Consider the following 13,788-nt stretch of genomic DNA (forward strand, 5'->3'; position numbering starts at 1 on the left):
TGCACAGGCTCAGCAGCCATGGCTCACGGACCTAGCCGGTCCGCGGCATGTGGGATCTTCCCGGACCGGGGCACGAACCCGCGTCCCCTGCATTGGCAGGTGGACTCTCAACCACTGCGCCACCAGGGAAGCCCTAAAGGAGATTATTTTAAAATTTTATTTTCTATTTGTTCATTGCTAGTATGTAGAAATATAATTGTTTTTTATATACTGATCTTTTATCCTGTGGACTTTCTAAATTTGATTATTCTACATATATTATCCTTTCCAGTCTATATACCTTTTGTTTCTTTTTCTTGCCTTATTACATTAGCTAGGAGCCCTAATGTTGAATACTTTCAACACAACAGAGGGAGGTAAAAATCTCTAAAATCCATGTATTAACTTAAATATAAGTTTTGAAAGTACATATGCTTTCCTTGTTTCTGGCCATAAGGGTAAGCATTCAGTCTTTCATCATTAACTGTGATACTATATGTGGGGTTTTTGTACAATTTTCTAATATTCCTAGTTTGCTAAGAGTCTTTACCATGAATGGATATTAATCTTATAAAAAAAATTTTTTGGCATCTATTGAGATGATCATGTGGGGTTTTTTCCCCTTTAGTCTACTAATACAGTAAATTACTTTGACTTTTGAATGTTAAACTAACCTTTTGTTTCTGGAATATACCTCATGATATATAGTGATATATATATCATGATATAGTTATCTTTTTTATATATCACTGCGTTCAATTTGCTAGTATTTTCTTATGGATTTTTGCATGTATGTTCATGAAGGATATCGGTCTGTAGTTTGCTTGTAATGTCTTTTTCAGGTTGTAGTACTCAGGGTGGTACTGACCTCAAAATGAGTTGGATAGTGTTCCCTCCTTCATTTTCTAAAGGAGTTTATGTAGAATTGGTGTTATTTCTTCTTAAATATTTGCTAGAATTGCACTAATGAATCCATCTGGACCTGGATTTCTTTTGCAGGGAAGGTTTTTAAATTATGAATTCTTATTTTTTAGTATTAAATAGATATAGGGCCATTACAATTTCCTTTTCTTTTTGGATCAGATTTGGTAGTTTGTATCAATTTCATTTATGTTGTCAAACTTTTTGGCATAAAGTTGGTCATATGTAATATCCCCTTATTATACTTTTAGTATCTTCAGGATCTAAAGATATTAGTAATTTCAGTCTTCTTTTTTCTTTTTCCTTTATTAGTTTAACTAGAGGTTTATCAATTCCCTTGATAATGTTAAAAGAAAAACAACTTAGGGCTTCATTAGTTTTGTTTATTCATTTTCTATTTGAACTATTACTAATATAAGGTGTTTTTGTTTTGTTTTTTTATACATTTATTTATTTATTTTTGGCTGCATTGGGTCTTCGTTGCTGCACATGGGCTTTCTTTAGTTGCAGTGAGTGGGGGCTACTGTTTGTTGCAGAGTGCGGGCTTCTCATTGCAGTGGCTTCTCTTGTTGCGGAGTGTGGGCTCTAGGTGCACGGGCTTCAGTTGTTGTGGCTCGTGGGCTGTAGAGTGCAGATTTGAACTATTACTAATATAAGGTGTTTTGTTTTTTTATACATTTATTTATTTATTTTTGGCTGCAATGGGTCTTCGTTGCTGCACACGGGCTTTCTTTAGTTGCAGTGAGTGGGGGCTACTCTTTGTTGCAGAGTGCGGGCTTCTCATTGCAGTGGCTTCTCTTGTTGCGGAGCGTGGGCTCTAGGTGCACGGGCTTCAGTTGTTGTGGCTCGTGGGCTGTAGAGTGCAGGCTCAGTAGTTGTGGAGCACAGGCTTAGTTGCTCTGCGGCATGTGGGATCTTCTTGGACCAGGGCTCAAACCCGTGTCCCCTGCACTGGCAGGTGAATTCTTAACCACTGTGCCACCGAGGAAGTCCCTCTATGACTTTTTTGACCCGTGATTTATGTTAGAAGCATGTTAATTTCCAAACGTTTGGGGCTTATGGTTACTGATTTCTATTTTAGTCGCATGTGGTCAGGGAATCTGCTCTAAGATTTCAGTGTTTTGGAACCTGTTGAGTCTTATTTCATGTCCCAGCATGTAGTCTCTCGGGGAGTGATTTGTCTGTACTTGAAAAGAATTTATACTCTATCATTTCAGTGTTTTGTGGTTTTGTTTTTTTGTTTTTTTAAGTCAAGTTCACATAACGTAAAATTAACCAGTTTAAAGTGAACAATTCAGAGGCATTTAGTACCTTCACAGTGTTTTGCAACCATCACCTACGTCTAGTTCCAAAACATTTTTATCACCCCAAAAGAAAAGTTCATACCCATTCCCCTCACCCCCCAGCCCCTGGCAACCATCAGTCTTTATTCTCTATAAAGAATGGATTTACCATTCTGGATACTTCATATTAATGGAGTCATGCAATATGTTATATTCTGTGTCTGGCTTCTTTAACTTAACATAATGTTTCAGGGTTAATCCATGTTGTAGCATGTATGAGTACTTCATGCCTTTTTATGGCTGAATAATATGCCATTTTATATATATATATACCACCATTTGTTCATCTTCAACCATTATTGAATTTGAGATGTTTCCACCTTTTGCCTATTGTAAATAGTGCTCTATGAGCATGTAGGTGCATGGATTTGTTCGAGTATCTGTTTTCATTTCTTTGGGTATATACCTAGGAAAAAATTACTGGATGATATGATAATTCTATGTTTAACTTTTTGAGGAACTGCCAGGTTGTTTTCCATGGTGTCTGAACCATTTTATATTCCTACGTGCAGTGTATAAAGGTTCCAGTTTCTCCACATCCTTGCCAACATTTGTTATTTACCATTATTATTTTTTTATTTTATTTTTATTGCCATTCTGTGGGCGTGAAGTGGTTATCTCATGGTTTTGACTTGCATGTCCATAATGATTAGTGATGTTGATCATCTTTTCATGTGCTTGTTGGCCATTGTCGATCTTCTTGGGAGAAATGTGTAAGTCCTTTGCCTGTCTTTAAATCAGATTGTCATTTAGCTGTTGAGCTGTAAGAATTCCTTGTATATTCCAGACTCTAGACCCTTATCAGATGTGTGTTTTACAAATATGTTCACCCATTCTGTAGGTTGTCTTTTCACATTTTTGATAATGTCTTTAATGTATAAAAGTTTTTTTTTTATTTGGTGAAATTCACTTTATCCATCTTTTCATTTTGTTGCTCATGCTTTTGGTGTCATATGTAAGAATCCATTTCCAAACCCAAGGTCATAAAAATGTATCCCTGTTTTCTGCTAAGAGTTTTATGGTTTTAGCTCCTGTATTTAGGGCATTTATCTCTTTTGAGTTAATTTTTATATATGGTATGAGGTAAGGGTCCAACTTCATTCTTTTGCATGTGTATATCTACTTATTTCAGCATCCTTTGTTGAAGATACTTTTCTTTTCCCTCTGAATAATCTTGGTACCCTTGTCAAATATCAGTTGACCATAAATATAAGAGTTTATTTCTCAACTCTCGTTTTTACACTATTTCTATCTTTAGCCAGTACTACACTGTTTTATTACTGTACCTTTCTAGTAAGGTCTAAAATCAGAAAGTGTGAGTCCTCCAACTTCGATCTTGAAGTCCTTGAAACCTATTTTATCTGACTTTAATATTAGTGGCTTCAGCCTTCTTTTGATTAGCACTTAAATGATATGTCTTTTTCCATCCTCTTATTTGCAGCCTTTAAAGTATGTTGTTCACATACAGTATATAGTTGGTATTTGCTGATTTATTCCGTCTGATTGGAGTGTTTAGTCCTTTTATCTTTAATATATCAACTGACATGGTTAGATGTAGGTATGCCACATTGCTGTTTGTTTTCCATTTGTCGTATCTGTATTTTATTCCTGTCTTCTTGCTTTCCTTCCTTTATATTATTTGAATTCTTTCAGGGTTCTGTTTTATTTCTTCTATTGCCTTTTTGTCTACAGCCCTTTGAATCTTGTGCTTATGTGGTTTCCTTAGGGACTATGAGGTATCTTTAGCTTATCAAAATCTACTTTGAGTTCATATAAAACTCTAAGAAAAATGTACTAGTCATGTTAAAAGTATAATTCCATTTACCCTCTCTCCATTGTTTGTGCTATTGTTGTCATATATATTGCATGTATATACATTATAAAGAAAAATTTGATGTTATAATTTTTGCCTTACTAGTATCTTTTTTTTTTTAAATTAGGAGAAAAGGAAGAATGTATTATTTATACACATCACACATACTGAAGTCTACAGCCCTTTGAATCTTGTGCTTATGTAGTTTCCTTAGGGACTATGATAGGTATCTTTAGCTTATCAAAATCTACTTTGAGTTCATATAAAACTCTAAGAAAAATGTACTAGTCATGTTAAAAGTATAATTCCATTTACCCTCTCTCCATTGTTTGTGCTATTGTTGTCATATATATTGCATGTATATACATTATAAAGAAAAATTTGATGTTATAATTTTTGCCTTACTAGTATCTTTTTTTTTTTAAATTAGGAGAAAAGGAAGAATGTATTATTTATACACATCACACATACTGAAAAGTATAATAATGTATTAGATCCGAAATCAGGATATATCTATTGCTTGCTGATACCTTCAGGAAAAATTAAGGGATCACATGTATATTGTGTCTAATGTTTCAAAAACAGAAGAATATTACAGAAAATTTAGGTGACTCTTGGCTTATAACTGATCCAGGAATTCTGTGCTTGGCTGGTTTCCAGGTGAAATGGGCACTCTTTAAGATTTCCACAGATCTCTGGTCTTTTAGAAGTAACCCAATCAGATAAGCAGAACCTAAGAGAACCCGTGAACCTAATAAAGTTAACTTAACACATACTTCCATATCACTGGATTAATTGTTTATTCTTCACCCCAAACCAGATCAGATTACTTTTAGAGAAATTCACAGCTGATACAGATAGCGCTGGAGGGAAAACTAAATCAAGATTGTCTTATTGGCATTTTTTTCCAGCTTTATTAAATATAATTGGCAGATAAAATTTGTATTGGCATTTTAATTTGCATTAGAAATATGAGAAAAATTAAAGAATGGAACCAGTGCAAGTGTGCATTAGTGTAGGAATGGATAAACTGGCTTATTTATGTGGTGATTGCTGTTCAGCAGTTAAACTGAATGAGCTAGCGGTTTGTGCTTCAACCAAAATGAGTCTCAAAAACAGTGTTAATTGCAAAATAAGTTGCATGAAGTTATATAGAGTACCATAAATGTACATTTTTTAAATTCTCAACAATTGTATGTATGGATAACAGATTACACACACACTAGAAGCTTAAAAACATTTATGGGAATGATATATACCAACTTCAGGATATTGGTTTTTCTATGGAATATAAAGCAAAGGAATGTTGGAGTGAGCCTTAAGCTATTTCAGTAGTACTTGGTAAAAGAGAAAAATCTGAAACAAACATGGCCCCAAAATTTAAATCTACTAAATCTGATCGGTGGGCAAATTGGTGGGTGTGTTTTGTTATGTATACTATATGTTGGAAATTTTTAAAAAAAAATTTCAGGTAAATTTAAAGCTAAGAAAATCAGTTTTCAGATGATTACTATTTGGGAGAATTATTACTCATTACACTCCAATGTTCCTGGCAGGAAAAAAAAAATTCTGCTGCAAGTAAAATTGATTTTTTCTTTTTTCCTTAATGCTTATCCTAGATGCCAGCCTGTTATTGTGCTCCAGGCCACTACCACTCCAGTCAACCTCAGTATCGCCCAGTCCCTTCTGTCCATTACAGTTCACATCTAAACCAACCACTGCCACAGCCTGCACAGCAGGCAGGTGAGTATGTGAGGTTAGGAATTCTTAGCTTTCCGTATTGCTGTTTTTTCATCCTGCTTTATTTCAGTCTTACTGTTAAGATACTGCCACATGCAGTCTGTCAGAGGTTTCAGATAGGTGCATACCTATGAATATGCAAACCAGTGAGATGAAAAGAGTGGGCCGATCTTAGCACCCTCCAGGGAATACCACAGTGTCAGGTTTCTATACTAAAGAGTTGGGAGCCATAATGAGAAGATTGTACCAGGTGAGCAGCTTCCAGGTACTCACTGCCATTGTAGCTGAAACCTCCTCTACAGCCTGGTAATCCACCTGTGGTAAACAGCAAAAGGCAGACAAGGCAAGTTAAGATGTCTGCTGAACAGCTAACCAAAAACAAGCACCAAAATGACCTAACTGGTTGAGAACTCTAGCCTAGTGAAGATATTTTGATGTCTTAGTCTCTGCAGGAGTGCCTTAAAAGGAATGAAGTTCTTACACATCTTTTTTGTGTTTTATTTTTGTGGTTGTATAGTGAAAGGTATTTTTAAACCAAATGCAGTCTAATCCTAAGCATATCAAACATATTAAAACTGAAAAGATAGTTTTTCTTTTGCCCCTTTCAAATTTTCTTTAAGCATTCAGTGGAAACAACTGTGATCTCACTATAAAAGCTACCTTACTAATTTGACTGAACCCATTTCTCTCTGTGCTTCCCACCTACATGTGTACTTCTGCCCCAGATGTTTAATAAGATATTCTTTTCAGCCTTTTATAACTCTAGGTGTTGAAGGAGAATTTTTATTGGTTTCTTTGAAGCCTTTTTAGCTGCTTGTCGCCGTTTGAAGGTGCTCAGACTATGTCAGCATGATTAGCTGAGGCCACATAACCCTCCACCTCTACTTATGCAGTTTCTTGCTCTTGATAATGTGTGGAACTCTTGAGGGGTTCCACAGTTTCAGGAGAAAGACATCTGCATTGGGCGGTCTGATGAGAAGTGTTCTTGCCTCTCCTCACTTGTGCAGTCTTCACTCATCATTGTGACTCATCAACTTCCTTTACCAGATATTACTCTTATTTATATCTCCCCAGCAGGGGAACCTCCAGGTCCTCAGTCTTGTTCTCAGGAGTTGTCTTGTACTTAATGTGTAGGTTTTTCCCTTTTTCATGTTACTGGCCTTGTATTGTATGTGTGACAAATGTTCTTCCAAAGGATGTTGAGTATATACAATGGTCATTTTGGCCAACTTAGAATTTGTCCTCTGTTCCTGAACTTTAATAAGACATTCCACTTCAAATAACCTAAACTAGCATATTCTCTAATTTTGAAAGGCATCAGAAGCTGTCCTTTATACCTGGGCCCATTGATGATGACACTGCTCACTAACTTTAAATACATTGTTGTTTTATTCTAATAGAAATTATTTCCTAAGTTTTCCTGGGCCTCCATGACTGACTTTTCATATCATAATTGTCATGATTTTTTTCTTCCAAAATTACAATACAGATTACAGCTAATGTTATGATAATAAAAAAAAATTGTCTTAACTTTCCCCATTCAAATACCTGGCGTGTGACTAACTTATTAGTTCATTAGTACACCCTATTAATGAGGCAGGCAAAGAAACTTTGTTCTGTATTTGTGTGGGCTTCTTAGTTCTATTCTTTTTCATGGCAAAATTTTTATTCCTCTCCATTGTCAAACTGCCTACAAAATTAAAACTTTTAATCACAGGTTGGACCAGTGTGTCATGCAAATGCCTCTCTTTCAAAAATATTCCCACTTAATGGACAACAACTGTAAATGCCACGCCTCCTAATTCAGGGGCAAAATATCTACATGACAGATGGCATGTGTTTATCATCAGTGATGTTTCAATTGTGGGGTTTTTCCTAATGCTGGTTATGGTGAGAAGGAAGGAAACAGTAAGTCAGATTGCATCTAGACAGTACAGGCACAGAAAAGTGCATGTGCCTGAATGACTTTTGACATTCTGTTTGACTCTTAAGAGTCAGTCATAATATAACACTTTATAACTAGAGTTGGTTTCATGTCATTCAGTTTGAAGAATAGAAGAGAAATAAATCCTCAAAGCACCCTTATATGAAAGCGAAAGAAATGCTGTTATGCTAATAAGTAGAAGAGAAAATTTCCCTTTAAAGAAAAGTTCAGTTGTGCCTGTGCCACATATTGTATTGGTAATTATACTGAACCTTTTTGTAGAATTAGTAGCAGTTGGATGATTATATAATCTAAAGACTTTTTTATTGTTAGCCAGTGGTTATTTTTATGTCAAACTTTACAGAAAAAATGTGCATTTATGTTTGTGTGCCTCCTAACAGAAAAGTAAAATGCACTGGGAAATGGACACAGGAACTTTTTGTTCTTATTTTCTGTACAGATTTATAGCAATTTCTTTCTCAGTAATTTACATTTTTATATGCAAACATACTTTTTGGATTTCATTTTTTATTTTTTTTCTTGTAATACTTCTCTACATTCCACCATCCCCATCTGATTAAAATTAGAAATAATTTGTTACATCCCTTACTTTTCTTTTTCTTGTCAAATAACATTTAGTCAAGAAGCATATTGTTTTATTACATAAAAGTGTGAAACTAATAATTCAGCCAAATGAAAGCATTGATAGACTTGGAATAATTTTTTTTCACTGAGGTACATACCAAAAAATAATTCTTAAATGTTTGTATATGAATCTAAAGAAATTGCGCCCTAAATTAACAAACCCAATTGAATCAAATATTCTTAGATCAGGTAGGGTATGGGCAATAGAAATATAGGACTTTCTGTTGTTTTCCCTTTTGGGGGCAGGAAGGAGGTTGGGGAAATATCTCAAGGATAAAATGCCTTTGGTCTTCCATGCAAGTGTGTACCAGAGAACTGCAGTAGTTGTTGATCTCCTTGACAATAAACCCATCCATATGGGGACTGAATTGAAATCAGTACTAACATTACTGCTGGGGAGTGGATGTACAAATCCTTTGTTATGAATGTGAAACTACTATGGTCATTAAAACAAGGTGGAGTCAGCCCCTGTCAACAGAAGCAGAAGAAACTCTGGCTACATAAGGCTTTTTGGACAATGTATTCTATAACATGAAAGAAAACAAAATAGAAGTCAAATCCTGACAACCCTTGTTTGTATTTAAGTGGTATTAGGTGTATCACTTAAAGCCTCCGGGTTTCCATTTACTCGCTTGCAAAGTAAGGGAGTTTTACTGTATCGTCTGTTGAAGCCTCTGTGTACTCTAAAATTCCATGATTCTGTGTGTCTGTCTTATGTGAGTCATTTCTAGTTCAGAAAGGTGGAACATTGGAGAATTGGTTTGCAGTAGCTTAGTGACATACTGTCAAAACTGGAGCCATACAAGAAAAGATCTGGTTACTTGCCAGCTGCAGTAATAATGGATTTGTTATCTTAACCCTTTATCATAAAATTTACAGCTTGAATACTATGAAGTATACTACATATAAGAAGCTTGGTATACTATAAAGAAACTTTTCCTGCAGGTAGTAATTGTAGCAAAGATTTTAGGTTTATGAGGCCTGGCTGTTTTCTATGCAGCTGCTTTCATTCTTATGACTCTTTTGAAAAGTTTGCAGCTTCACCATATATGTTGAATATTTTGCAATAATTGGCCTTGTTCCTGAGCTGTTGGATTCGGGGCCGTAGCACTGTCTGAGAGGTTTACATTTCTCACAGTGAACCGGTCTCTTTTTCAGCTGCTTCCTGGCTTCTTTTTACTCAGGTTTCCACTGCCCTTTTTTTTTTTTTTTTTTTTTAATGCTGTATTAAAGTATATTAACATTTGCTTATATTTTCCATTAACTGTAATGCCTTTTAATCATGCATCATACTCAGAAACAGGGATTTGAATTTAAATGACAACCTTGGCTTAATATATTTACCTTTTAAAAATTCATGAAAGCTTTTGCTTTAATTTCTTTTCCAAAGCAGATTTGAATGGCAGATTAATTTTGATTGGAGCTTTTCTTAAAAGTTTAATGTCTTAAGCATGCCAGACTCATTAGCGAAAGTCAAATACATCTCTTTCCCTGTTGCTAAATAACTTTTTAGGAATATTATTATGCATGCCATTAAATGGACCTAAGACATGTAAACGCATTTGAAGCTATTTGAAGGGATATGATTTAATTTTTTTCCAAACTGTGATATTGTATGCATGTGGGAAGCAAAATGACTCCATAGAACTAAATATCATTTTAGTTTTGCAACCTCTGTTAAATTCAAAGATTATCAATGCATTTATACCTTTAATCTTAGCTTTCCAACCAGCAGACTACAGTAGGGTCCTGATGAACCACAACCACAGGAGGAATATTTCAGGTTAAATAGTCTGTAAGGCGCATAGAATACTGGCAGCATTGCAGGGCACAAATTTAAAAGTAACCAGGGTGTAAAAGGCAAGCAAGGAAGAAAGGGCCCTATGGGATAAGTGGAGGAGGGGTGATATTGATAAGAGATTTACTTATGTCAAATAGGGACTCTATCTACACAGTTTCTTTACTGACAACTTTTGACTTGAGTAATAGGAATTTTGAATTTATATTGCTGGGTGGTAGCCCTGACTATCCTTGTTTTTTCATTGATTCTGTAAACATTTCTTAGCATTGCCTGACCAGCGCAGACTTAAACATTGTATATTACCTACAATCCACCTATTTCCCTTTTCCCTTCTCCATTAACCTGCCGCCACTGGAGCCAAATATATCTGGTAAGTACCCATAGATTTCCTTGAGTCGTATACCCTCTTCCACAGGACTGTCATTTAAATAGCTGTGAGCTATAACCTCTGTGTGGCTGTTTTTATTAGATTTGTTTATGTTTGTATTTATGTTCATTTCAGGCACAGAAGTAGGAGAGCAGAGGGTGATAGAGGAGAAGAATAGCAAAGATGTGCTGGCAGCTGTGTGTTCTTCCACATTCACCTAACAGACTATCCTTAGTTGAACTTGCCTGCTCACTAGAATAGTACCAAAAACATAAGACAAACCAGATTACAAACTTGAGATTTTGGTGATTTGGAAACAGTTCTCACAAACTGTCTTGTAGATACCTAGTTACAATTAAATTTAAAGTTGGCAAAATGGCTCATCCAAAAAAGAAAGAATCTACCCTGACAGTGCTTCTGCTGTACAAATTCAGTCTTGAAAAAATTTAATAATACTGTTAAATGAAATAACCTTAGATTTATTAAATGGCTGTTCTGACTAAGCACTTCTTCAATTTCTTTTATTATCTTTCTGATTATGTCTAATCCGTATTGTTAAGAATGCTTTCCTTTAACACAAATGCTATTTCAGATCACCTGTATAAAATAAAACTAGCCTGTTAAAAGCCGGTGCAATACTTTTCTGCTGAGCACTGTGTTTCCTTCTTGCTCTCTTCTCTGTTGAAATGAAAGAGAGTTAAAAATAGAATATTCTTTGGAGCCCTCCGGGGAAGAGCCTGAGCCATCAATTTATATTGTCCTAGTTCTCTCAGCTTGCAGAATTGATTGTGGTTTCCTCTGAAAGTGCTGGAAGAAACGGGATAATATTGCAACAGTGCAGTCCTTTAACAAAGGAGAATGTCAGTGTTAAATAATACCTTATATTGAGATCTGGGTGTTTATTCTGTTGTTTGGTATCACTTAATATAGGCATTGCTTGCTTTACAAAATAGATGCTATCCCACAATACTCACAAATTTCTATAAAAGATATTCTATTTTCCTCTTACACCCAAGTTAAATCCAGATATATCACAGGAAGGATTTTTTTTTTTAATTATGATGTACTGAAACACACTTTATTGAGGAAAGAATAATTTAGGTAGTAGCCAAGTTTGGGGTGTATTGAGCGTCAGAATACTGGAAATACTCTTCTTGTAGCATTTTTCAAACATAGTGGTACTTTTCATTCTCTAGGAATCTACTTTACCCTTCCTAATCTTCAACCTTCTCCCTCTTTTCCAGATCATTGGATTTTTTTCTCATACTTGGCAGTCTTCAAACTATACTTTTGAAACTATCAGAGCTATGTCCCTCCCTTCCTTTGGTCTGAATACTTAGATAATGAACCTGAAGCACAGTGCCACTTCTCTAATAAGTGCCACTGTAACAGTTGATGCTCTGCAGCCTGAATGTTTAAACACAGGTTTAAAGCAACTTGAACAGTTCTTTAAGATGTAAATTTTATTAAGCAAGTGTGCATAAAGTGAGGCATGTTTGTAATTACATGGTCGTTTATGTTGCTAATAGACTATTAATGATTTTGGCTTGCATAAACAATAGTAAGGGGCTAATCTTTAATTGGATTACTAGAATGATGTTGTGCATTTCTTGTCTTTTTTAGTGCTTTCCAAGTGAATATTTCTAGTTTTGCTTGTGATTATAGTAACTTTAATAACCAACATAGATCCCATGGTCTTATGTCATTCAAAAAAAGTCCAATAATCTTTTTGCAGCATTTAACATGATGTTCTTCAGAGAGTATACTCTAAAATTATATACTTTGTAACTAGTTACTGGACTGTTGTTTGTTTTAAGTATTGGAATGAATGATCAAATATCATGACTTCTTGAAAAACAGTTCAGGTACCTGTCCTAATGCCAGTAGAATTTCCTTCCTGGGATACCAGCCATACAATGTATCAAATGTTAAATGATGCTTTTTTGGTTTGTTTGGTTTTTTTTAAGTTAGAAAGATTCCTCAGCCCCTGACAGCTTCCTGTTCAGTGTGGTTCAAACCTCAAACCTGGTGGGTTTTCCTGCCTGGAATGTAAAAATGAATGTAAAGCTTATTCAGTATGTAGAAAAGAGCCATTGCTTCACAAGAACTTGAAGGATTCACCCCTGTTACAGGACATGCCCCTTTATATACACAGTGTCCAGGTTAAAGCTGGCATTGCCCCATTGGTAAAAGCACACTTCTTGGCAAAGCAGTTCAACTTTATGGAGAGGAGAGCCACATTTATGAAAATTCTGCTGGAGAAATCTTCTGTATACTCATCTGGAATATGGCAGGAGCGTATACGTTTTGAGTAAAGGCAGCCTTTGAGGTAAAATAGCAAAGCTAAAACCCAAAGAGGAACATTGGAGATTGACATGGAAATGCTCAGGCTGAGTGAGAGACCCAGACCAGGGAACATGGAACCTGAAATATGTCACCATTTGAGCCTCTTCTTCCCCTTCCCAGTTGTTTTATATACATGTGAAATCTTATTATAATGAGACAAAGAAATGTAACCTTGAAATAAAGAGGTCACAAACCATGCATCTTGGGAGTAGTGGAAACTCTGACACCTGGTCTTGTTTTCAGCCCGGAAGTTTGTATAGCTACAGTCTGGACTAACTGCTTAACAACCTTTCACTCTGATTCTGTTTTGGTAACAACACTTAATACTAACAAATAATCTTCAAATGAAAAAAAAACTTTCTTGGTTGATTGACTATTTACAATAATTCTTTGTTTTCCTATAATTAAATTTCTGTTAAGACTTAGATTCTGTTTAACTTTACTTCTGTTAAACTACAGGAAAAGTCTTCATTAACCAAAATTCTCAGAAAATGGAAGGAGGTCAGGTGTTTAAGTGTTCTGCTATTTGAGCAGTATTACTGCAGTACTCTTTCAACTTCAGCATTTTTCCCTGAGAAAAGTAAAGTTTACAATCAGACTACTATGTGCAAATCCCAGCTACAGCACTTAACAGCTGGTAACCTTGGACAAAATGTGAACCTCTCTGTGCTTTTGTTTTTTTTTCATCTGAAAAATGGAGATAGTAAGACTTCATAAGATTGGGAGCACTAAAAGAGTTAGCATATGAAAGTGCTTAGAACAGTACCTAAAACCTAGTGAATGTCATGTAAATGTTAGCTACTATTATTGCCTTGTCCTGCTATCAAAGAAATGATAATTATGTAGTATTCTAAATGAAAATGCTTAGGGATATGGGCTAAATTTGTGTTTGGGCTGGGTTGCAGAATG

The 13,788-nt window shown here is 35.3% G+C and overlaps 1 protein-coding gene across 12 annotated transcripts in view; it reads left to right on the plus strand.

The window, feature by feature from the left end:
• Nucleotides 1–13,788, plus strand: part of R3HDM1 (R3H domain containing 1) — a 188,304-nt gene that overhangs the window by 128,755 nt on the left and 45,761 nt on the right. For all 12 annotated transcript variants that reach the window (XM_007129468.3, XM_028477402.1, XM_007129471.3 and 9 more), the window contains one exon: nucleotides 5,676–5,799. In XM_007129468.3, coding sequence (XP_007129530.1) covers nucleotides 5,676–5,799 — 124 coding nt within the window. The remainder of the gene's footprint in view (nucleotides 1–5,675; nucleotides 5,800–13,788) is intronic.

Source organism: Physeter macrocephalus, chromosome 2 (genome assembly GCF_002837175.3).
Source record: "Physeter macrocephalus isolate SW-GA chromosome 2, ASM283717v5, whole genome shotgun sequence".
Classification (NCBI taxonomy): Eukaryota; Metazoa; Chordata; class Mammalia; order Artiodactyla; family Physeteridae; genus Physeter; species Physeter macrocephalus.